General features: G+C 38.0%; 1 protein-coding gene across 1 annotated transcript in view; it reads left to right on the top strand.

Annotated features, from left to right (window-relative positions):
* The window catches only part of COL21A1 (collagen type XXI alpha 1 chain), a 169,406-nt gene that overhangs the window by 14,430 nt on the left and 128,218 nt on the right, over positions 1–26,758 (top strand). The window contains exons 3-8 of the mRNA XM_052648985.1: positions 11,963–12,131; positions 14,430–14,646; positions 17,426–17,599; positions 18,671–18,748; positions 21,188–21,196; positions 21,488–21,571. Coding sequence (XP_052504945.1) covers positions 11,963–12,131; positions 14,430–14,646; positions 17,426–17,599; positions 18,671–18,748; positions 21,188–21,196; positions 21,488–21,571 — 731 coding nt within the window. The remainder of the gene's footprint in view (positions 1–11,962; positions 12,132–14,429; positions 14,647–17,425; positions 17,600–18,670; positions 18,749–21,187; positions 21,197–21,487; positions 21,572–26,758) is intronic.

The raw sequence follows: 26,758 nt of genomic DNA, 5'->3' as shown, positions 1-26,758 counted from the left end.
TTGGATGAAGCAGGAACTGTATCTGTTTCTTAAAAGAGTATATGGTGTGGACTCAAGAGGGACCAGAAGTCAGAAGGCAATTAGCTGTGTAAATGTAGCCATATGTTCTTAGAGAGGTGAGAGGGGAGCGAGAAAGAGAGCTGGCTTCCCTAAGTGGAACTTTGGTGTCTTTCATCCCAAAAAGCACTGGGGCTTTTTTTCCGTTCAGTGCTTTCCACCATGGTGTACTTTAATTTGGAATGATATTCAGGACTTCTTAATTTCTTTTTCTCTTGTTGAAATAATTCACATTTTGGATGACTCTTTGCTTGAAGATTGCTGGATAATTTGATTATCTAATTCAAGGCATAATACTTACTAATAACAGCCTGGTATACTCCTCTCCCCTACTCTGTTTAACTTGCATTTCAATGGAAGCCACAAAAGGTAAAGATACACATATCAGGAGCCATGGCCAGTGCAACTGAGTTGCTTTTGGAGATAGGATTTCATGATTACATGATTTCATAACAAGCATGTGGTTAATCTCTCTGCTCTCACATGGAGCTCATTTCCTTCCCTCTGCCTCTCCACTATTGGTACATATGTGCTTGAATTCCTAACCACAGAGATGGGGCACAGGAAAATGAGAGGTCAGAGGTGGGGTGAATCTGGCAGATGGGATTTGATGAGGGGTAACATTTCATAAAACCTCATTGAATAGTCAGGGGAATCATTTTGTTTTCTATCTGTAGATTAAAAGAATTTAAATCTAATCTGAATTGGTGACAACCTACATTGTCAAGGCCTTGTAGTGTATGCAAAAATATGGATTTTCCATTCATTTAATTAGAATAGAGCTATGTTTCTAATAAAGAAATATGATATGTTTATATTTCATGTGAAAACCAATGATGAGTATTAAATTTGAAAATGTAAGATGACTATGGTATGGTATGATTCAGAAAATATTCAAATTATAGCACACAGACCTTGCTCTCAGGGTTTATGATTGGATCTAAATGCAGCTGAGTACGTTCAGTTCATTATTTCTAGCAAAGAAATAAATAGAAAATATTCAGAATAATTTTCTCAGGAATGTTTAAAGCTTATATAAGTAGCTCACTCTCCCATTCTTTCTCTCTCTCTAAAATGTTATTTATATAATACATATCACTTAATGACATATTTTAATATTATAACATCCTTTAAAATGACCATTGGCATGCCCATAGGAGTGAAAATTGTACAATCACTTTGAAAAAGTCTTTGACATTATGTATCAGGGCAAAGAATACTGCTACCTTATGAAACAGCAGTTCTAGTTAATATTTAGCTGTGAGAAATAAGTTCATATGTTCACCAAAAGACTATTCAAGAATGTTCATAGCAGCTGTATTTAAAGAAGCCCCAAACTGAAAACAACTCAAATGACTGCTCACAGGAAAATGGCTAAGTACATCATAGCATAATTCATAGAGTAGATCAAGGCATTTTACTGAATGTAGGTTGTATCTTACAAAAAAGTTTAAAAAATTCAGTAAGCACAATGCAATGTATATTAAAGTAAAGCACTTGATAGTTCTTTCTATAAACCTGAGGCCATGTGAATATATATGATGGTCTAGCCCAATCTTTGGAGTCAGAACCAGATCTGAATTTGGATCTTGACTTGGTCAATATCACTCATTCTAAATATGATCTTAGGCTAATTGACTCCAGCTTTGGTAATAGAGGCCTTATTTTCATTTTGTTTCGTTCATTTTATCTTGTATTTGGATTAAATAATAATAGCATTTATTATCTCATACAGTTTCTGTGGATCAGGGACATGGGCAAAGCTGGGCTGGGTGATCCTGACTCAGGTTCTCTCAAGGAATGCAGTCAAGATATTAGTTGGTGCAGCAGTCAGCTGAAGGCTTGACTGGGGCTGGAGGTCTGCTTCTAAGGTGACTCACTCACAAGGTTGGCAAGTTGGTGCTGTTGTTGGCAGGAGGTCTCAGGTCCTGGGCAGGTAAACATCTCCAAGGAGCTGTTTGAACATCCCTGCAACATGACGACTGGCTTCCCCCAGAGTGAGTCATCCAAGAGAGCGAGAAGGACACCAGTGTCTTTCCTGTTGGTCACAGAGGTCAGCCCTATCAGTGTGAGAGCAAAGAGACCATATTGTATGCCACATTATTATCAGCATGCTAGAGGCTAGAGCAACAGACAGGCATGTTAAGATGTCTGGATGTCTGTTAAATAAACAGAAGAATTAGCATGTTAAAATGATGTATAACTGTAATATTTAATAAAAGTTTTTCTCATTTAAGTTAAAAATGAAAAAAAGGAGTAAACAATGAGTTATAGGAATGGGATACAGACTATTGTCTGGATTTGCCTAAAGGTAAAATGCACTACCTTTCTCCATCTCTAGTATTCAATAAGAGAAAGGAATAGCTTAACATGTCATCATGTAATCAATGCTTTTGAAATGAAAACTGACAAAACCAGATGAGTTACTTTTGTAATTACCCTTTATTTTCTAAGCCAAGGATGGATTTCCATTCCTTATATTTTTCTTATTGTTGAAAAATAATACATTCTATGTTAGTGAGACTACTCACTGGTGAAAAAGATTTTTACTTTTCTGGGTTGCACACAAGTTGTACTTAAGGCTAATTGGAGTTTATTGGTTCTGTTGACTCACCACTGAAAGGAGTCTTATAAAAATCTATGCTTACTAGGTCCCACTGTCTGTCAGACGTGCGTTGGGCAGATATCTTCCTCTGATGAAGTACTGTTGACTTTAAATCAATCTATATTTCAAGACAGTGGGATTGCTTGCTGGTTAAAAGGATGAGATCACTTAATCAGTGATGAGAAAAGAAATTTTGTGAATCTGGGCTTTGGTAAATGGACTTCTTCTTGGATAATTTATTTAGGATTTGCTATTGCTATTTTATTGTATTTCCAATATGATGAGATGGAGTCTAAGTAATTACAGTCTTAGTACTAAATTGAAACTGAAACCATGGTGGATGTGGCACCTTTTCTATGACTTGTACATTACATGATACTAAAGCCCCTGATGATATAACAGACATTCAGAAAGGCAAATTATTAAATTGCCACTGAATGTCATTGAGGGATGTGTGTCAGTGACACCTATACTCACATTTGCCTTACCATTAAGGGCAAGTTCAATTCAGGAAAGTTTAAAGGAGCTGGCTTGCATAGATCTGAGTTGTACACAGGGGCATCATAGACGACTATATTTTACTGGACTATTGGATCTGGACCAGTAAAATTGCTTTCAGTCTCTGACTGCAAATCTCCATATAAGATTCCCCAGTTATTGATAAAATATGTGACTTCTGCAGAGGGGTGGCTTACAAACAATCTAACAAGTAGAATTGGATTGAATAGGCACTTATAAACTGGGCTAGGTGAGATCTGGAAAAATGTTTTCGTTATTAATTAGTATGATAATCTCACATCTTGTTAACATCTGGCTTCCCTGGTGACTCAGTTCAGTTCAGTCACTAAGTCATGTCCAACTCTTTGCAGCCCCATGGATTGCAGGACATCAGATTCCCTGTCCATCACCAACTCCCGGAGCTTACTCAAACTCATGTCCATTGAGTCGGTGATGCTATCCAACCATCTCATCCTCTGTCATACACTTCTCCTCCTGCCTTCAATCTTTTCCAGCATCAGGGTCTCAGGGTCTTTTCCAATGAGTCAGTTCTTCACCTCAGGTGGCCAAAGTATTGGAGTTTCACCTGCAGCATCAGTCCTTCAAATGAATATTCAGGAGTGATTTCCTTTAGGATGGACTGGTTGGATCTCCTTGCAGTCCAAGGGACTCTTAAGAGTCTTCTCCAACAGCACAGTTTAAAAGCATAAATTTTTCAGTGCTCAGCTTTCTTTATAGTCCAACTCTCACATCCATACATGACTACTGGAAAAACCATAGCTTTGACTAGACAGACCTTAATCGGCATAGTAAGGTCTCTGCTTTTTAATATGCTGTCTAGGTTGGTCATAGCTCTTCTCCCAAGGAGCAAGCATCTTTTAATTTCATGGCTGCAATCACCATCTGATTTTGGAGCTCCCTAAAATAAATTCTTTCCTTTTCTCCTTTGCTTTTCACCTCTCTTCTTTTCACAGCTACTTGTAAGGCCTGCCCAGACAGCCATTTTGCTTTTTTGCATTTCTTGTCCATGGGGATGGTCTTGATCCCTGTCTCCTGTACAATGTCATGAACCTCATTCCATAGTTCATCAGGCACTCTATCTATCAGATCTAGGCCCTTAAATCTATTTCTCACTTCCACCGTATAATCATAAGGGATTTGATTTAGGTCATACCTGAATGGTCTAGTGGTTTTCCCTACTTTCTTCAATTTGAGTCTGAATTTGGTAATAAGGAATTCATGATCTGAGGAACTAAAAAGCCTCTTGATGAAAGTGAAAGTGGAGAGTGAAAACGTTGGCCTAAAGTTCAACATTCAGAAAACAAAGATCATGGCGTCCAGTCCAATCACTTCATGGGAAATAGATGGGGAAACAGTGGAAACAGTGTCAGACTTTATTTTTTGGGCTCCAAAATCACTGCAGATGGTGATTGCAGCCATGAAATTAAAAGACACTTACTCCTTGGAAGAAAAGTTATGACAAACCTAGATAGCATATTCAAAAGCAGAGACATTACTTTGCCGACTAAGGTCCGTCTAGTCAAGGCTATGGTTTTTCCAGTAGTCACGTATGGATGTGAGAGTTGGACTGTGAAGAAGGCTGAGTGCCAAAGAATTGATGCTTTTGAACTGTGGTGTTGGAGAAGATTCTTGAGAGTCCCTTGGACTGCAAGGAGATCCAACCAGTCCATTCTGAAGGAGATCAGCCCTGGGATTTCCTTGGAAGGAATGATGCTAAAGCTGAAACTCCAGTACTTTGGCCACCTCATGCGAAGTGTTGACTCATTGGAAAGACTCTGATGCTGGGAGGGATTGGGGGCAGGAGGAGAAGGGGATGACAGAGGATGAGGTGGCTGGATGGCATCACGGACTCAATGGACGTGAGTCTGAGTGAACTCCGGGAGTTGGTGATGGACAGGGAGGCCTGGTGTGCTGCAATTCATGGGGTCACAAAGAGTTGGACATGACTGAGCGACTGAACTGAACTGAACTGAAAATAATGTCTGTCACTCTTTCCCCATCTATTTACTATGAAGTGATGGGACTGGATGCCATGATCTTCGTTTTCTGAATGTTGAGTTTTAAGCAAACATTTTCACTCTCCTCTTTCACTTTCATCAAGAGTCTCTTTAATTCCTCTTTGCTTTCTGCCATAAGGGTGGTGTCCTCTGTGTATCTGAAGTTATTGATATTTCTCCCGGCAATCTTGATTCCAGCTTGTGCTTCTTCCAGTCCAGCATTTCTCATGATGTACTCTGCATATAAGTGAAATAAACATGGTGACAATATACAACCTTGACGTACTCCTTTATTGATTTGGAACCAGTTCCATGTCCAGTTCTAATTGTTGCTTCTTGACCTGCATACAGATTTATCAGGAGGCAGGTCAGGTCGTCTGGTATTCCCATCTCTTCAAGAATTTTCCACAGTTTGTTGTGATCCAGACATAGTCAATAAAGCAGAAGCTGATGTTTTTCTGGAACTCTCTTGCTTTTTTGATGATCCATTGGATGTTGGCCATTTGATCTGGTTCCTTTGTCTTTTCTAAATCCAGCTTAAACATCTGGAATTCCTTGGTTCATGAACTGTTAAAGCCTGGCTTGGAGAATTTTTGAGCATTACTTTCCTAGCATGTGAGATGAATGCAATTGTGCAGTAGTTTGAGCATCCTTTGGCATTGCTTTTCTTTGGGATTGGAATGAAAACTGACCTTTTCCAGTCCTGTGGCTCAGCAGTAGAGAATATGTCTGCCAATTCAGGAGACACTGGAGACAGGTTTGATCCCTGGGTTGAGAAGATACCCTGAAGGAGGAAATGACAACCCCTTCTTCTATTTTTGCCAGGAAGATCAAATGGACAGAGGAGTCTGGCAGGCTATAGTCCATGGGGTCACCAAGAGTCAGACATGCACACACAGAAAGGAGTAGCTGGACATATCTAATTGTCCTGATCAGACTCAAAAGATGGACAGTTTTTCTGTCCCTGACTATGGTAGTATTTTAAATAGAACATGTTTTTATGACCCTGATAAGACTGAATTACTTATATTACTTATCTGTTAGATTTAACAGAAAGCAATTTTTACTGCACCCTAGTGTTTAAAATAAGTTGGAATGATCTATTGTTCCAGAAAGCATTCCTTTCCTGAATACTCTCTGAACATATTGGGCTAAAATTAACAACTGTTTAGTTTCCTGCACTTGTGAACTTAGATCTTGAGTTCTTTTTCTTTTTTTATCCTTGTTCCTAAATGTACTTCTTCAAACTAACTTGTTTTATCTAGATTGTTCAACTTACTAATTGGAAGTTATTTGAACTAATTGAACTAATTGTTCAACGGTAACTAATTGGAAGTCTTTCCGCTGTTGTGAGTATTATCCTCTGACTGATTCTGTTAGCATTTGATTTTCTTGGTCCTTAAAATAACTTCCAAGTTCCAATTTTTATTTCCAATTTCCAGTGGAAATTGGTTGTATGCTTATACATACATCTTTTTAGGACACTATAGAGAAGTTAGTTATTTACCTTTATTTCCCTGGAAGGTTTTGGAACAATTGTTGGTTGGCAATCAAAGTAGGTTTTTATGTATGGAAAAACCTACTGTTTTTCTTTTACCTGTTTCCCATAGCCAGTGTATGCAAACTTACAAACTGTATTTGAGCATTTTAGCTACATTTTACTTTTCAATTCTGGTGTATGAGGATATTTTATTGTTCTTGTAGGTGAGCAAATAGGGAAGAAAGATTATTCCTTCAAGAAAATATGAGGATAGCGGGGGCTGAGAAGAGAGAAGTGAGGAGTTATTGTCCAATGGGTACAAAGTTTCTATTTCTGAAAATTGAAGCTTTTCTGCTTTAGTGGTTTTTCCTTGTTTTCTTTTCTGGTTCCCTGAATAGTGGTGGTGGGTATACAACATTGAATATACTTAATGGTAGTGAATTTACACTTAAAAATAGTCAAAATGATAAATTTTATGTTTACTTTACACTTAAAAAATTGAAAGCCTAAAGAAAAATAAAATGTAATTATTTAAATACATTTTCCCTAATGAGAGGGCTTCCCTGATGGCTCAAGTGGTAAACAATCTGCCTGCAATGCAGGAGACATAGTAGACACGGGTTAGATCCCTGGGTTGGGAAGATCCCCTGGAGGAGGGCATGGCAACCCACTGCAGTGTTCTTCCTGGAAAATTTCATGGACAGAGGAGCCTGGCAGGCTTCAGTCTGTATGGTTGCAAAGAGCTGTTCATGGCTGGGCATGCATGATCACTAATGAGATGTGCTAGATATTAATGAAACCATGGCTATATTGTGATTACTGATAAACATTTTTGATTTCACGCACCATGCCACACCGTTTCCTGTACAATCCTGGACATTATTAATAAAATACAGTGCAAAAGACTTGATTATAGAAAAAGGATGAACACAGTACTTGCTTTATTCCCCGCACTTGCATGCTATTTTGAAGTTATGAAGCATTTCCACATACATCAATGCATCTGATCATCAGACAAGCCCTGTGAAGGAGAGCATTATTCTCACTTCACAGATGAGAAGCCAGAGGCTCATGAGAGGTTAAGAGGAAGGCTTTGGTCTAAACCTCGGATTCTGATCTTCAGTTGGAGCTCTTTGTCTAATATCTTATAACTTCTCTTTGGTAAAACAAATCAAAAGAGCAATTCAAATAGGAATATTCCTATGATATAATGTTTAACACATTTTCTTTTCAAATAAAGTTCTTTCTTTTGCAGTTTTAAATCAAATGCATTTCAAATGAGGCTTAATGTTGTTCTGTATTACCCTGCCCCCTGCCAGGAACAAATCTTGCATCATAATGGCAGGAAGAATTTAATTTATTGATTTATGAGTTCAGTTATATAATACAGCCTAAAGTAATGCTCTAAATTCTCCAAGCCAGGCTTCAGCAATATGTGAACCGTGAACTTCCAGATGTTCAAGCTAGTTTTATAAAAGGCAGAGGAACCGGAGATCAAATTGTCAACATCTGCTGGATCATCAAAAAAGCAGGAGAGTTCCAGAAAAACATCTATTTCTGCTTTATTGACTATGCCAAAGCCTTTGACTGTGTGGATCACAATATACTGTGGACAATTCTGAAAGAGATGGGAATACCAGACCACCTGACCTGCCTCTTGAGAAACCTATATGCAGGTCAGGAAGCAACAGTTAGAACTGGACATGGAACAACACACTGGTACCAAATAGGAAAAGGAGTACATCAAGGCTGTATATTGTCACCCTGCTTATTTAACTTCTATGCAGAGTACATCATGAGAAATATTGGGCTGGAAGAAGCACAAGCTGGAATCAATATTGCTGAAATATCAATAACCTCAGAGATGCAGATGACACCACCCTTATGGCAGAAAGTGAAGAGGAATTAAAAAGCTTCTTGATGAAAGTGAAAGAGGAGAGTGAAAAAGTTGGCTTAAAGCTCAACATTCAGAAAATGAAGATCATGGCATCTGGTCCCATCACTTCATGGGAAATAGATGGGGAAACAGTGGAAACAGTGTCAGACTGTATTTTTTGGGGCTCCAAAATCACTGCAGAAGGTGATTGCAGCCATGAAATTAAAAGATGCATACTCCTTGGAAGCAAAGTTATGACCAACCTAGATAGCATATTCAAAAGCAGAGACATTACTTTGCCAACAAAGGTCTGTCTAGTCAAGGCTATGGTTTTTCCTGTGGTCATGTATGGATGTGAGAGTTGGACTGTAAAGAAAGCTGAGCGTGAAGAATTGATGCTTTTGAACTGTGGTGTTGGAGAAGATTCTTGAGAGTCCCTTGGACTGCAAGGAGATCCAACTAGTCCATTCTAAAGGAGATCAGTCCTGGGTGTTCATTGGAAGGACTGATGCTAAAGCTGAAACTCCACTACTTTGGCCACCTCATGCGAAGAGTTGACTCATTGGAAAGACTTTGATGCTGGGAGGGATTGGGGGCAGGAGGAGAAGGGGATGATAGAGGATGAGATGGTTGGATGGCATCACTGACTTGATGGACGTGGGTCTGAGTGAACTCCGGGAATTGGTGATGGACAGGGAGGCCTGGCGTGCTGCAGTTCATGGGGTCACAAAGAGTCAGTCACGACTGAGTGACTGAACTGAACTGGACTGAATACAGCATTATTACCACATTTATTCCCTGCTTCTTGTGTTTTCATGTGGAGGAGCTTCAGCTAGACTAGCTCTTCTTTTAATAAGTTGTCTTGATTTTACATTAAAATGAGTTTTTAAGTGATAAGAAATTTCAATTTTAAGTAGAGATGAAAAGACAAATTAATTCAGTAACGTAGTAAAAGATTAATATTTGTCAGAACATGGGTTATTTTGAAATGTAAAGTTGGTTTAATAGTGAAATCTAATTTGTCACTTCTCTGCTCAAAGCTCACTTAAGCTGGCTTTTGTCTAGGTGCAGGCAAAGTTTTTTGGGGAGTTCTCATTCTTTCAAATTAAAAGCAATGCTGCAGTGAGTATGTAGATTGACTTTCTCCACTTTCTTTCACTCCTTACCACTGATGAGAAAATGCGTCTTCAGATAAGGCCATCTGAGATAAGTAGATGGTCATGTTGGCAAAGTCCCTTTAGCTTTTTCTTTTTGGATGGACAGGTTTGTGAAGCTGGAGCTCCATTTTCTCTGTGGATCATATGTGAGCTTAGAGGCAAGTCCTGTTTCTCGGGTGGTGGGGAATGAATCAGTCCTGCTGGGCTGCCAGGCAGGGGTGGTTAATTAGAGTTCACTGTCTCATCAGACTCAGTGGTTCACATCCCTAACCAGCACCTTCTGCTTGCACAGTCTCTGTATCTTCACATCAGTTAGCGCTAAGCTTCGTAGAGGAAGAAGGATGTGATTGATTAGGTCCTTCAAAACTCAGCAACCTCTGATCCAAGAGGAAAATACCCTTCCCTTCCCAGGGATACATCTAATTCTATTTATATGAAAACTTAATTTTATTTCCAACATTTCCAATATTAATGATAAAAATGTCCATCAGCAAGTGTGTAGATAATTGTGATATATCCATACAATGGACACTAATCAGCATCCAAAAAGAATGAACAACTGAAACAATAGCCAGAGTGGATCTAAAATAATCATGCTGCATGAAAGAAGCCAGACAAGAAAGAGGACTTACAATACGCTTCCGTTGCTATAGAATTATATGAAATTCAAACTTATTTGTAGTGACAGAAGACATATCAGTGCTGCCTGAGAATGCGGATGGGATTGCGATCGTGAATGGTGTCAGGAACAGATTGCAGGGAATGTAAGGAAATTTTTGAGGCTGATGCACATGTTCATTGCTTTGTCAGTGGAGTTGGTTTCACAGGTATATACATGTGTCAAAACTTATTAGATTGTAAACTTTATGTTTGATTTATTATATATCCATTTACCTCAATAAAGCTATTAAAATAGCAAAAACCCAGGACTTCGCTGGCTGCCTAGTCGTTAAGACACCAAGCTTCCACTACCCAGAGCATAAGTTTGATCCCTGGTCAGGAACTAAGATCCTGCATGCTGTGCTGCATGGCCAAAACAATAAACAGACAACTGCAGCCAAACAAAGCAAAAACAAAATGAGAAAGAAACAAGCAAGCTAAAAACAACTCAGCATCCTCAGACCTGGAGATGCAAATATCCGTATCTTTTCAGGGATACATCTAATTTTATTTATAACAAAGCTTAAATTAATTTCAGTATTTTGTGCTAAACGTTATGACAGTATTATTGACCTAATAAAATCCATCTCATTACTTTTTATTATAGGATAAATATGATACTGTTCCCTCTCTTTAATGTTTTTCAGGAGAATGCTTATCTTAAAGCACATTTTGTGGAGGTTCTTCTATTTATATTCTGTTAGCTGCTCTATAAAATATAAGCAGTCAGGCTCAGTGTGTATATTATATGATGGCCTTGGAAGAATCTGAAAATATTGCAACATTCCTACAGTATAACAGCTTAATAGCATTTCAACTGTACAGAATTTTCCACATAATTTGAGACACTAGTTTCCTAGATAATTGAAAAGCGCATCACATTTTTATAATTTATATACATGACTGTATAATGCAAACCTTAATGACTCTTCTTAAGGAAAAATTCTTTATTCATTTATGAATGTGATTAATAGAATGTATAATCTGATTAATCATAGATGAGATAATAGGCCCATTTGAAGAATTTCCATGAACAGAAAAGACCCACAGTTAAGTTTTTTCCAGAGTGAGAGGTCCAACGACATTTGAACTGTAAGATTATAAACTGCTAGAACTGGAAAGAGTATAAGGAGCAACACACATGTTTTTTCTTACCTCTCAAATGCTGGGAAAGCAAGCAAGCAAGCAGAGTTCTTCTCCCGGATCCAAGAAGTTCAAGAGCAGTATCCAAGGGTATGTGACTCCCGGACAATCCTGGATGAGAAGCAGAAATCCTGCTCCAGCCCGCCTTTACCACAGGCCAGGTGTTTCGTTGCCTCTTAGCTAAAACAGTGAAGTGTAAACTTCAGCACAGTGTTGCCCTTAAAACAGTTCATGAACAAATATTCATCTTACATTTCATCCCATTTTAGGGAGAAGGAAGACAATTAAGACTCCATTGTCAAGTAACAAAAACACCCTGAAAACAAAAACGTTTTCTCAGAAATACATTTACATACATTTGAGTGCATATAGAGATTTTAGAATTCTATGTTCTTTATTCCTCCCTTAATTTTCTTTTTTGTTGAAGTAACCCATGATTAATCAACTTTTATGCCTTTTCCTTCATAGAATCTGTCTGTCCAACACGAATTCCCGTGGCAGCACGTGATGAGAAGGGGTTTGATATTCTCTTAGGCTTGGGTATAAAGAAAAAGGCTAAGAAGAGAATTCAGCTTTCACCAACAAAGATTAAAGGATATGAAATAACATCAAAAGTTGATTTATCAGAATTCACAAGGTAAATGTTATACGTATTTTTCTATTTTATTTTATTATCTTTGTGTGTGTTAGTTACTCAGTTATGTCCAATTCTTTGTGACCCTGTGAACTGTAGCCCACCAGTCTCCCCTGTCCATGGTATTCTTCAGGTAAGAATACTGGGGTGCCAGTATCATACTGTCTTAATGACTGTGGCTTTGTAGTAGAGCCTGAAGTCAGGCAAGTTGATTCCTCCAGTTCCATTCTTCTTTCTCAAGATTGCTTTGGCTATTTGAGGCTTTTTGTATTTCCATAAAAATCTTGAAATTATTTGTTCTAGTTCTGTGAAAAATACCGCTGGTAGCTTGATAGGGATTGCATTGACTCTGTAGATTGCTTTGGGTAGTATACTCATATTCACTATATTGATTCTTCCAATCCATGAACATGGTATATTTCTCCATCTATTAGTGTCCTCTTTGATTTCTTTCATCAGTGTTTTATAGTTTTTGATATATAGGTCTTTAGTTTCTTTAGGCCCAGAGATAAATCCACACACCTATGGACACCTTATCTTTGACAAAGGAGGAAAGAATATACAATGGAGTAAAGACAATCTCTTTAACAAGTGGTGCTGGGAAAACTGGTCAACCACTTGTAAAAGAATGAAACTAGGTCACTTTCTAGCACCACACACAAGAATAAACTCAAAATGGATTAAAGATCTAAATGTAAGACCAGAAACTATAAAACTCCTGGAGGAGAACATAGGCAAAACACTCTGACATAAATCACAGCAGGATCCTCTATGATCCACCTCCCAGAATACTGGAAATAAAAGCAAAAATAAACAAATGGGCTCTAATTAAAATTAAAAGCTTCTGCACAACAAAGGAAACTATAAGTAAGGTAAAAAGACAGCCTTCAGAATGGGAGAAAATAATACCAAATGAAGCAACTGACAAACAACTAATCTCAAAAATATACAAGCAACTTATGCAGCTCAATTCCAGAAAAATAAACGACCCAATCAAAAAATGGGCCAAAGAACTAAATAGACATTTCTCCAAAGAAGACATACGGATGGCTAACAAACACATGAATAGATGCTCAACATCACTCATTATCAGAGAAATGCAAATCAAGACCACAATGAGATACCATTTCACACCAGTCAGAATGGCTGCGATCCAAAAGTCTACAAGCAATAAATGCTGGAGAGGATGTGGAGAAAAGGGAACCCTCCTACACTGTTGGTGGGAATGCAAACTAGTACAGCCACTATGGAAAACAGTGTGGAGATTCCTTAAAAAATTGCAAATAGAGCTGCCTTATGACCCAGCAATCCCACTGCTGAGCATACACACTGAGGAAACCAGAATTGAAAGAGACACATATACTCCAATGTTCATTGCAGCACTGTTTATAATAGCCAGGACATGGAAACAACCTAGATGTCCATCAGCAGATGAATGGATGAGAAAGCTGTGGTACATATACACAATGGAGTATTACTTAGCCATTAAAAAGAATACATTTGAATCAGTTCTAATGAGATGGATGGATGAAACTGAAACCTATTGTACAGAGTGAAGCAAGCCAGAAAGAAAAACACCAATACAGTATACTGACACATATATATGGAATTTAGAAAGATGGTAATGATAACCCTCTATGCGAGACAGCAAAAGAGACACAAATGTATAGAGTGGATTTTTAGACTCTGAGGGAGAGGGAGAGGGAGAGGGTGGTATGATTTGGGAGAATGGCATTGAAACATGTATACTATCAGGTAAGAAATGAAGTGTCAGTCTATGTTCAATGCAGGATACAGGAAGCTTGGGGCTGGTGCATGGGGATTATCCAGAGAGATGAATGGGGTGGGAGGTGGGAGGGGGATTCAGGATTGGGAGCTTGTATACACCCATGGTGGATTCATGTCAATGTATGGCAAAACCAATACAGTATTGTAAAGTAAAATAAAGTAAAACACACACACACACACACACACACACACACACACACACACAAAGAATACTGGGGTGGACTGCCATTTCCTTCTCCAGGGCATCTTCCCTACCTAGGGATTGAACCCGGGTCTACCTCACTTCAGGCAGATTCTTTACCGTCTGAATCACCAGGGAAGCATAATTGCTTTACAATGTGCTAGTTTCTGCTGTACAGTAAAGTGAATCAGCTATATGTATACAGATATGCCCTCCCTTTTGAACCTCTCTCCCATCCCCCCATAATGTTGTATGTTGATATAGTTTTTTCTTGATAAATCTGTAGACATGTTGAGAATTCTTTAAGCTTATACACAGTCTTCTTTTTCCAGTAATGTTTTCCCAGAAGGTCTTCCTCCATCATACGTATTTGTCTCCACTCAGAGATTTAAGGTCAAGAAAATGTGGGATTTATGGAGAATTTTAACCATTGATGGAAGACCACAAATAGCAGTTACCTTAAATGGAGTGGATAAAACATTATTATTTACAACAACCAGCATCATTAATGGCTCACAAGTGGTCACCTTTGCTGACCCTCGAGTTAAGGTAAAGATGCCTAGGTATGACTGTGTTATTCATGGGGAATTAGCATTAAGTTGATGTGTTTTGGGAGAGGAGAGCCATAATTTAACATGACTGAAAAGATATTGATTTCCTAATGTAATTTTGCTTACTGAATAAAAGCAGCAAAGGAAGACAATTAGTATTTTTTTTAATTATTGGAGTATAGTTGATTTACAGTGTTGTATTAATTTCGGGTATACAGCAGAATGATTCATTTATACATATATGTTATTTGTTTTCATATTCTTGTCCATTATGGTTTCTCACAGGATATTGAATATAACACTCTCTGCTGTACAGTGGAAAGGACCTTGTCATTTGTCCATTGCATATGTAACAGTCTGCATCTACTAATCCCAGACTCATAATCCAGCCCCCACCCCTTCCTTCTTGCCAGCCACAGTTGTGTCCTCTATGTCTGTGAGTCTGTTTCTGTTTCTTAAATCAGTTCATCTGTGTCCTATTTTAGATTCCAGATATCAGTGATATCACACCGTGTTTGTCTTTCTCTTTCTGGCTTGCTTCAGTTAGTATGATAATCTAACCCATGTTGCTGCAGATGACATTACTTCATTCTTTTTATATATATAAAACATACATAAATGTATATAACATCTTTGTGCATTCATCTGTTGATGGACATTTAAGTTGTTTCTATGTCTTGGCTATTGTAAATAGTGCTTCTATGAACATAGGGATGCATGTATCTTTTTGAAGTATAGTTTTGTCTGAAGTATAGTATATTGTCTGGATATATAACCAGGAGTGGATCATATGGCAACTCAATTTTAGTGAAAATATGTCTTAATCTGTGTGAGATTATGGGGTGGGGAAAATTATATTTTCAGTGCTTGTTTCTAAGTGCCAGGAATATTTAATTATAATAACCACCCAAGGAAGGAGCTATTGCTCTCATTTTACAGAAAAAAAAAATGTTCAAGTATATTAAGTTCTCCCTTAACTAGCATGGCTAGTTAAGTTGTGACATCAGGAATTTAATTTAGGTCTGGTCAGTTTCAAAGTCCATGTTGGTCTGCTTTATACTGCTATGTCCTACAGGGTGTTGAGGTAAAGTCATATTTGTCAGAACATTAAATACAAGTAGATAATGATATAGAATTTGCATTTATTAGGGGGACAGTTTATATCCCCCAAAGAAACATGTATTTAATAAAATAATAAACTAAAAGTAAAAGTGTATTTCCCAAGTCAAATGTGTTCAGAATACAGATATCATGATAAAAGCAATTACATTTTGATTATTATTATAACAGTCTGAAAGTGAAAGTGAAGTCTCTCAGTCGTGTCTGACTCTGCGACCCCATGGACTGTAGCCTACCAGGCTCCTCTGTCCATGGGATTTTCCAGGCAATAGTACTGGAGTGGGTTGCGTCTAATAGTATGTTATATAATTTAGGAAATATAAAAGGCTGTACATGGAACTATGCATTTTTGCAATTTCTTCATTTGGTGAGAAGAATAAACTTAAAACATTGTCTGCCATTTTCATTAAAGACGATGTGCTGGTTTCTGTAAGAAGTGACAAATGAATATGGCATGTTTCTCACCTAAACGAACTTATTTATAATGTAATATTCAGTGCTTCTGGTATCACATAGAAGTGCAAAATGTGGAATGTGGAAGGAAAAGTGGATTCCAATACAAAATGTGGGCAAGTCTTCATAAATGAGTTGGCTTCTGGAATGGGCTTTGCAAGATGTATAGGATTTTGGTAGAGAGACAGGACACGGAAATCTTGGTTCATTTCCAAGGAGTCACGTGTAGTAAAGTGCGGGGTTTTCATTTAGAGCATAGAATGTGGCGTCCTCTGTGTTTCGAGTATAAGATACTCATGCACACAAAAGCAAGCCAGGTATAAGTTCAAACTTGTATCTTATATGTAAACACGGACCTGGGAACTGTACACACGGTTTTGCATTTTGTTCAGTCAGTGATGGAATTCCATCAAAAAGTCTTGATCACTGTCCTGTCAGGATCTAAGCAGCTCTCTCTTCTGCTCCTTTTCCTTCTTTCATAAAGCATACCTTTGATTCTTCCCTGGAATTGGGCTTTGTCCTAGGAATACAGAAATTATTAAGACGGGGGCATGAGATTAATTCTAGTAGAGGGAAGAAGGTTGGCTTGGAGAGGGAAGGGACAGGGATTGAGATGGGTTTAAAAATTATTCAAACAAAGCAAGATACCTGTGAGCCTAAATTATGACAATGAGAAGGGCAATGGAGAAGTGAATCTGAGTTGTGCCTTAAACACATCCTTGCTGGAATTTTGCATCTACCTGTTATGGCAACTGAGGTAAGGAGAAGAAGGTAAGGGTGCTTGCTGTGGTTTAAAAACTGAGGATATTATTAATATCATTTTGTGGAGATCAGGAGAAGATTTGGGGGAGACTGTCAAAGTGGATGGACTAGTTACATGATACACAGATGCCACGAAGTACGTAGGATGAAAAGATAAAAGAAGCCACTTGAATTGGACTTTAGGAACTTATCTGTGACCTTGAGGGAGTTTTTTCCACAAATACTTTGGTCCAGCTACTTTGGAATGTGCGATGGAAACTCATGTAGGGATTAATAAAGTGATATTGGCCTTTGGGACCCAGCTCGGGTCAGGATGAGTTAGAATATGATACAGCCAATCTGTGTGGTATGGATTTATGGTTGATGACTAAAGAATAGAGACAAAGAAAATACAAGATTGTTAGGAATTCTCTTTATGAATCTCCTGTATTCTCTTCCTATAGACATTATTTGATGAAGGCTGGCATCAGATTCGTCTCTTAGTAACAGAACAAGATGTAACTCTGTATATTGATGATCAACAAATTGAAAACAAGCCATTACATCCAGTGTTAGGGATCTTCATCAGTGGGCAAACCCAAATTGGAAAATACTCTGGGAAAGAAGAAACTGTTCAGGTGAGTAAAAATGTTTTGCTTTCTGCATCCTATAAAATGGAGCTTTAGTGATAGTATTTATCGCATATAATTGTATTTAACTTAATTCCTTTAAGGGATTTAATCAAAAAGTGGTCAGTTCATTAGTGAAATTGTATGTTTGTGTGTATGTATGAAAATGAAAAATCAGACTTAATAAAATAATTCTTAGAAATATGTTCTCCTGCATTCATGGTAGAATTCTATGTTTTTATGAAACATTAATTTCATATTTCTCAGGAGAAGCATCGATTATATCATGAATTTGGAAAAGACAATATGAGTAAAATTGTGAGTGGCAGTTATAAAAGTTTTTTTGCAGCTGTGAGGATAAAATTAGATTAATGTGTGTCAGGATTTTCATAAGCAAAACTGTGACTGTTTTGGTATTCTTTTAAACTAGCATATCTATTATGGTTTGAGAGGTGTATATTTCAAGCCATGTCTTGAAAAATCTGTTATTTGAAAAGGTATGTTTTTCTCACCCTGTTTCTATTAAGAGAAGATGGTGTCATATTCAGATGTGTGATTATGGTCTCTGTGTATTAATGTCAAATTGTAGTAAATATTTAAATAGTAATAGGTGCTGGGTTTACTCATCACACAGCTCTCTGTGCCAACAACTAAATCTTGGAAACCAAAGACGGTTTCTTGAGCCTCCTCTGTGTGATCAGGAACGTGGAGAGATGTAGGGTGAACACAGAAAGCCTGGGGAAGCTTTTCAGTGGCCCAGGAAATGCTTTCTAGAGGAGCTCTTAATACAAGGATACTATATAAGTACCACTGGGTTTCCCAAGGAAACCAGAGATTTGTGTTTGGTGCTAGGAAAGTTTTCCTTGGAAGTTACATTGCGTCACACCTTTATGCTATATGTCAAGAATTCAAATTTTGTCTTTTTATTATTTATTGTATTTTATTGTTATCAAAGATAAGTGCTTTGATCTGTGTCACATTATTGCTGACTACAGTGACTGCTTCTGTGCATCTGAGTTGCTTTTTATAAAGCAATTTTTTGGGCCTCAACTTTAACTTGACTGGTTTTGTTGTTTCCAGTTTGATGTCCAAAAGCTGCGAATCTACTGTGACCCAGAGCAGAACAACCGGGAGACAGCATGTGAAATACCTGGATTTGTGAGTAGGATGGATTATTTCTTCCACCAGGTGTTGCTTCAGTACTTGCAAAGCAATAAATAGAATGCAGATAGCATGTGAGCTTGAATTTAACTTACAGAGTTAATCTGTTTCTTCATTTTCAGTGCAAGTAAAATGATATTGATTAAAACATATTTTGAGGTTCACAATTGAAATTATGTTATTATGTATTAATGTACAAGTGTAAATGGGAGAGCACAGGGAATGTTTTTTCATCATCTGGGGGTCGTTGTTGTTCCACTTCTTGAATGAAGCAGGGTTGGACCTGCTCTAGAAAAACATAGAATTCATTGTCTGAAAGTCCAGTGAGTAAAACACGTTTCTAAACTTCATTGATTGTGTGAGTGAAATACTTTATGTGGCACGATTCTGAAGAGTAGAAAATGATTCATTTTCCTGTCCATTAGCACGTTTTCTCAAACCGTAATAAATATAAACTTTTCTTCTTATTGTTGTTAGGTAAGATTTTGTTATACTTCTAGGATATAAGCAACTTTCTATTCCTTTAGAGATTTTAATGCATTAGGAAGAAAAAGATTATAAACTAAAATGTTAGAGTCTGATCATACGCATGTGTGAGTGTGTGAAATTGATTTTTCTCTGGGCAAAAAATGGTTTATTGTTGGTAATGCAGATATGGTAGAATGTAAAACTTTTTGACAGTGTGAATTCTCAGTGACATTTGAGCCCTACATGGTTCTTTTCCTTGTTATAGTCTTGTTGTCATCATCTTCCTTTTCCCTATTAAAGTGAGTAACTTATGGATTCACATCTTTTGAAAATTTGAAAGCACACAGCAGTGCTTTTAAGGGATCTATAATAAAAATCAACAATGGAAACTTCTAGAAATGATTTCTTCTGAGTTTTCTACTTTAATTGTTGAAACACTGTAACTTTTGTTTTATATATACTTATAACTTGAAATATAAATTTCTTTCTTTTAAACACTATGATGTTTATTTTAGCTGCTCATAACTTGGAATATAAATTTCTCCTAAAAGCATTAAACAGTTGTGACTCTCATTTTGAGAGTCGTTGTGCATACTTGATTTATTGTATTTCTCCATGACATTTGCCGTGACCATGGCCACTCCACCCCTTGCCTCCCATAAGAGAAGCATAGCTTGAGACTGTAGTTTCTGAGTTCTCATATCCACCTTCTGTGTTTTAATGGCTCCTTCCTCACTCTCATGTGTGACTTCTTCAGGTTTGTTTATACCCTTTTTCATCTTTATTCCCATCTTCTCATTTTCTGATTGAATTTGTTATTGTTTGGAAAGACTACTAACCCATTTAAAATCGTGCATTATTCAGTAAGAAACAGATTGTTTAGCAAGAAGCTTTCCTAAAGTAAATTGCATAAAATTGAATGCATGTAGTTGTGACTTCTTTAGATGTGTTTTGTCTTTTTCTCTGCTTCTCATGTGATTTCCAGGGTGCTAAGTTGCTTCAGTTGTGTCCAACTCTTTGCAGTGCTGTGGACTGTAGCCTGCTAGGCTCCTCTGTCCATGGGACTCTCCAGGCAAGAATCCTGGAATGGGTTGCCCTGCCCTCCTCCGGGGGATCTCTTTGACCCAGGGACTGAATCCAAGTCTCTTATGTCTCTCTGGAGAATTCCATGGACAGACGGGCCTGATGTATGACAGTCCATGGAGTTGCAAAGAATAGGACACAACTGAGTGACTTTCATTTCACTAAGTGATTTCCAGAAAGTTCAAGAGAGCATAAAAGCCCCACCTTGAGGTAATTTTATTCCTGCGAGGCTGTTTTACCAAGCACACTCTCATCGTTGCTAATTTCCTTCCTTCATCCTATTATAAATGTGCTACTGCTGCTAAGTCACTTCAGTCGTATCCGACTCTGTGCGACCCCATAGACGGAGCCCACCAGGCTCCCCCATCCCTGGGATTCTCCAGGCAAGAACACTGGAGTGAGTTGCCATTTCCTTCTCCAGTGCATGAAAGTGAAAAGTGAAAGTGAAGTCACTCAGTTGTGTCCGACTCTTAGCCACCCCATGGACTGCAGCCCACCAAGCTCCTCTGTCCATGGGATTTTCCAGGCAAGAGTACTAGAGTAGGGTGCCATTGCCTTAACAAATAGGTAATGTTTTAGGATGCTGCTGCTGCTGCTGCTGCTAAGTCGCCTCTGTCGTGTCCGACTCTGTGCGACCCCATAGACGGCAGCCCACCAGGCTCCGCCGTTCCTGGGATTCTCCAGGCAAGAACACTGCCATTTCCTTCTCCAATGCATGAAAGTGAAGTCTAGGATATTTGCTATCAAATGTTTTAGCTCTTGCTGGTTTTGATACTTTATTTATTTCTACTCTAGACAAAGAAATATCTGTAAATTAGAAAGATAATTTAGAAATTTCATTCAAAACATGTCTTAAAAACATGTTTGTTGTTGTTTTTCTTTCAGAATGGTGAGGTAGGCCTGGATACTATTATTCTCCTTATGGTAATATTTGCATGGTGGGACTGTTTAGCTTCCTTCCATCAATTGTAAGTATGTTACAGAAATAGAATCCATTTATGTGGTTTGAGTGTATCTAGTATTCATAGCTTGTTTGTGTGATGCTGAATTTCTTCTTGGATTGGGCTAGATATCATTGGAAAGTAAATGTAAGTCGCCTTCACCATTTCACACACACAGACACACGTGTGTGCACACGTATGTATGCATCTTGCCGTGTAGAATGTTTCCTTTTCTGTCTTCTAGTGCTTCAACGGTCCCAGTGATGTAGGTTCAACCGCAGCTCCCTGTATTTGTCCTCCAGGAAAACCAGGACTACAAGGGCCCAAAGTGAGTAACACCTAACTTGCTTTTTTTGTTAAAACAGAAAAACTAAAGCTGAGCAAGCACAAAATTCCTAATCACCACTGAGCCTGTTGTGAATATTCTGCCTAATATCTTAGAAGAGTTTAAATGGTGAGTTTTAGTGATTTTTTTAAAAAAGTATATCCTAATCTGTAATTGCCTTTGAACTTTAAATTGATACCACAATAAAGTGGGGGAGAATATTATTTTGTTTGCTTGCTTGTCTATTTGTTTTTTCCCCTTAATGCTGCTACTGTATCCCAAGAATGATACTTCCTTGCAATCAGGTGAAAAATGAAGAAAGATATGTTCTAAGGTCTTAAATGTCTAAATGTTTAATCTGTCAAGATGATTTTCAGATAGAAAAATGAAATAAAAACTTGAAAATTGGTTTGAGTGTTGTGTTTGACATCCAAGTCTAAAAAGAGTCAAAGGGGTGCATATGTACTCATTCATTTTTTACTTCTCATGCAATAATTATTTTTAGAAAGTATATTCTTTTAGTCATTTTCATACATGCATATCTCTCAGTTGCATTTACATTTTTATTTGCATGTGTATCTGTATATATTTGTGTGCATATGTATTTTTTGTGTATATTTGTATAAACATATCCATTTGTGTACACATTTGTATATGATTGGAAGTATGATTGCATAATATTTTGAATCTGTTTCTATCTATTAAATATGAATGACTGAATTTTTTAAGTAAGTTGATACTGATTGTGGCACCACTTAGACATAGCCTAAGACACTGAGATGTTAAGTGGTTTGTCCGCTATAGATAAATCTTGTTTGTGCTGCTGTGCTGTGCTTAGTTGCTCAGTCATGTCCAACTCTTTGCGACAGCATGGACTATAGCCCGCTAGGCTCCTCTGTCCATGGGATTCTACAGGCAAGAATACTGGAGTGGATATTCTATCCCTTTTCCAAGGGATCCTCCTGAACCAGGAATTGAACTGGGGTCTCCTGCATTGCAGGCAAATTCTTTACTAACTGAGCTACCAAGGAAAACCAAATCTTGTTTACTTAATATTATTTAAAAATATCATCTAGATAAAAATGACTTCTTAGCTAGAGAGAATGTTTTGAGTATTAATCATTTATTACCTGAAGTGACCATAATAAATTTTGCTAAATATGAATTATAATATTCATTTAGATGGGATTTTCTGATAAATTTTAATCATCACAACTAAAAAATTTCAGATTTTAGTTTGGAGATCTGAGAAAATTGAATACTGGTCTTTTGTGTATGTTTCCCCATCCATTTTCAGGTGATAGTGTATGACCCACTTCAAACCTAGCTTGAAATTAAGAAAGAAACACAATTTAAGAAATAAAAGGATAAATTCAAAATAAACCTGTTTGGCTTGGAATTTGACTTCAGCCCTTTATAATATGTTATTGTGAACAATTTTTAGATTGCATTTAGGAAGATTAATTCACATGTTCTTCTGATAAAGTAGCCATGTTATTTAGGATATTTTGACACAAAGGAAAAATACCTGCAATACGCTTCTCAAACAATTTACCTTGCAAGGCAGCATGGTATGACCTACCTACCAGCAGACTATCTTTTGAAATATGTTTATACAACTTTATTTAACTTGGAATATTTTACATTGAAATGATTTAATCTGCAAGAGATGATTTGATTTTCCATGTGGAAATCAGAGTTCCATGACATTGACCTCTCTAAGCCCAGAGGACCTTCAGCCTGCTCAGGTTGCCCCCAGGGCCTCTAAGGGGCATCCACTCTGGGGGCAGCCACCCAGGGCCTCTTGATGTACCCTGATCTTCATCAATGGTCCATTAGGCATCTTGAAGTGATACCAATTTTACGTACGTATGTTCTTACAGCAAACTTTTAGCACACGCTTTGTCTTATCTGTTAAAGCCTCTGATTTTCAGTATTTTCAAGTTTCATGTGTTCCTCATTTTCATTCTCTCTTCTTAGTCATCATCTCACCCCTTTGCCACCTACTACTTTAAGTGAAATTGCAGTTTTCCACTGATCTTCAAGTTGGCGTGCTTTCTTAATCTGCTTTCCATTTTCTTCAGAGGAGCTGGCAGGAGGACAGGAACACACACACACTCTTCCATCCTTTTAGGGCTCTTTCCCCTGGAGGTGGTTCCTTACTCACATCAGGGACCTGTATGTGAAAAACAGAATCCATAGCAACACCCTGAGATTTTCTTCCCTTGGAGAACTTCTGGCCTGGAAAATTAATAGGTTTTTAATTAGTCCAATAGAATCAGAACTAAAACAGATGAAGCGATTTTACTATACATCCAGCTGAATGTATTGGTCGTTTTTTGTTAGATGTTCTCTGGAACGTTTTACAGATTTCCATAGGCAGACTTATCTGTGCAGGAGAATCTAGTCTTCCCAGTAGCGAGAAATTGGATTCTGGGAGCTGAGAGTTAAATCATGAAACTGAAAGAGGAGAAATTCACATGTGGGTGGGTGAGTAAGTGCTGATTCTAAGATAAAGTCAGTCATCTGCTTCAAGTTTTCTGAACTTCCAACAAATATGACAACCCTTTTGTAAAACCAGGTTAACTTAACTATGATAGCCCATACTTGGGCTTCCCTGGTAGCTCAGCTGGTAAAAAATCTTCCTGCAATGTAGGAGACCTTGGTTTGATTCCTGGTTCAGGAAGATCCTCTGGAGAAGGGATATGCTATTCATTCCAGGATTCTTGGGCTTCCCTGGTGGCTCGGATGGTAAAGAATCTGCCTGCAGTGTGGGAGACCTGGGTTTGATCCCTGGGGTGGGAGTATCCCCTTGAGGAGGGCATGGGAAACCACTCCAGTATTCTTGCCTGAAAAATTATCACAGACAAAGGCTTGCAGACATGGGCTGCAAGTCCATGGGATGGCAGAGTTGGACAGACTGAGTGACTAAGCACAGCACAGCTCATACTTGGACTCGTCACTAAGCATAGAGAAATAAATCTGTTAAGCAGAGAGAAGCCCCTGAATGAGGCTGGCTTATTCATTCTGTCTCCCTACTGTCAAAGAGAGTGACTAAATTAATGACACTCTGGGAATGATTTTTATATGGAAGCACTTCACAGTGAAGATTAGTTCAGTTCTCCTTTGGAATTTCAGTGTCTAGAGTAGTGCTTAATAGTAATATTTTTTATTTAATGAATTATAAAATGATCAAAAAAGTAAGATTCACCTATCCCCCGATTAACCCATGTGGAATGTGTTTGTTCTATATGAAATAACCAGGCAATCTCCGGTTTAAAAATAAATCCCTTCCAAAAGACCTGTCCATGCAACGGTAGCTTCTTCCTCCACTTCATAGCTAAAGGGACATTTGTGGGGACAAACTCCCCACATTTGGTCTAATCTTCAGAATCTTCCTGCCAGTGCAGGAAATGCAAGGAAAGTAGATTCGATCCCTGAGTCGGGAAGATATCCTAGAGAAGGAAATGGCAACCCACTCCAGGATTCTTGCCTGGAAACTTCCATGGACGGGAAGCCTGGTGGGCTCGTCTGTGGGTTCCCAAAGAGTTGGACACTACTGAGCACACACACACACAGAGTGAAAATGTGGAAAAAAAGCAATTTTTTCAACTTTTTTTTTAAGGAAGAAGCAACTTCTTAATAACTTATTTTTTCTGAAATACCATTCTTTCTACAAGTTTATTGGTGCCCTTTGTTTCACCCTGCTAATTCTACTGAGTAGCGATTCCTTTGGGTTATCAAAGTAGCCTCAGGCTAAAATACAAAAGCCTTTGGGAAATTTCAGCAATCACTGGGCGTTCACATATTTATGCTAATTTCCCCAAACTAAGTGGATTCCTTCTAGCTGAAGAGAATTAATATTTTAGTTTTGAGGGAGAGAAGAGGTTGGTTTTGGTGAAAACCAGAGGAATTGGTCTTAGGTCAGATACTTCTGTGGAGGCCAGTGGGTAGTCGCACAGGGGTTTTGAGAAGAGAGCTTTAAAACATGGGATTCAGGCCTAAGTGACCTTTGTTTCAGATTAATAACTTAAAATAATTAGCTTACTTTTGCAAATGCAATTGCTTCTCACTTTGTTCATATTTGCACACTTGCAAGGCCATGTGCAGGGATGTTTCAACTTAGTCCATGATGTTCCCATTCCTGGCAGCAACTCAGAAATTCTCTGGCACAAAATCAATTCATCATAAGTAAGAATTGCTTTTCAGCTGAATACTTATTTTTTGAAATTGCACATGTTTCAACTAAAGTATAAGAAAGTAGATTGAGAATTTAGTCACAGTTGTGTAATTATATGTCATATGTCTAATTTAATATATTTGGAAAATCGTTTCCAAGTTAAGCTTGCTAGGCTTCCCTGGGTTGGTTTCTGATCAGTTTGCATTTTGATGTGGGCAGAGAGAGGGGCATTTAGGAGCATGGTGTCTAAAGTTGAATTAGCTGAGTTCCCATCTCAGTTCTCACTGCTGCCTTGTGACCTTGGACAAGTTATCTAAGCTTCTTGGGTCTCAGTTTTCTTATATATAAAGTGAGAACAGTAAAATTACCTGCTTCATGGGATTCTTATGAGGATTAAGAAATTGAATACAGGTAGATCTCACAGGGGGCTTCCCTGGTCGCTCAATGATAAAGAACCCTTTTGCCAATGCAGAGGACATACAAGATGCTGGTTCAATCCCCAGGTCTGAAAGATCCCCTGGAGAAGGAAAGGGCAATCCGCTCCAGTATTCTTGCCTGGAAAATTCCGTGGACAGAGGAGACTGGTGGGCTAGAGTCAATGGGGTCTCAAAGAGTCAGACATGACTTAGCAACCGAACAACAGCAAATCTTGTGGAGCGGTGCTTAGCATGTAGTAAGCAATCAGTAAAGGTTGGTGTCAGCTTTTACTACAGTAGTAAAATTGAATTTTTATTCTAATTGGCCTTCTCTTCAAAAATCAGCTAGGGTTTTGCTTTATTCTTCCAGGTTTTTGGAAGCAATAGCAAACCTACCTGAGGTTTTGCAAATAAACCAGTAAGGCAATAGTTCAAATAACCACTAAAACCTACCAGAAATAATAGAACCTGCAGAAGAGATTATTTTCCCTCTGGGGGCCATTGACCTGTGTTGCCTTAAGAAGTCACATTGGGTTTATCTTGTGGGTGAATTTTTCCCTTGGAATAGTTTTGATTCATTTAAAATATTATCAT

This window comes from Budorcas taxicolor, chromosome 11 (genome assembly GCF_023091745.1).
Source record: "Budorcas taxicolor isolate Tak-1 chromosome 11, Takin1.1, whole genome shotgun sequence".
Classification (NCBI taxonomy): domain Eukaryota; kingdom Metazoa; phylum Chordata; class Mammalia; order Artiodactyla; family Bovidae; genus Budorcas; species Budorcas taxicolor.
This window is presented reverse-complemented; position numbering and strand designations above follow the sequence as displayed.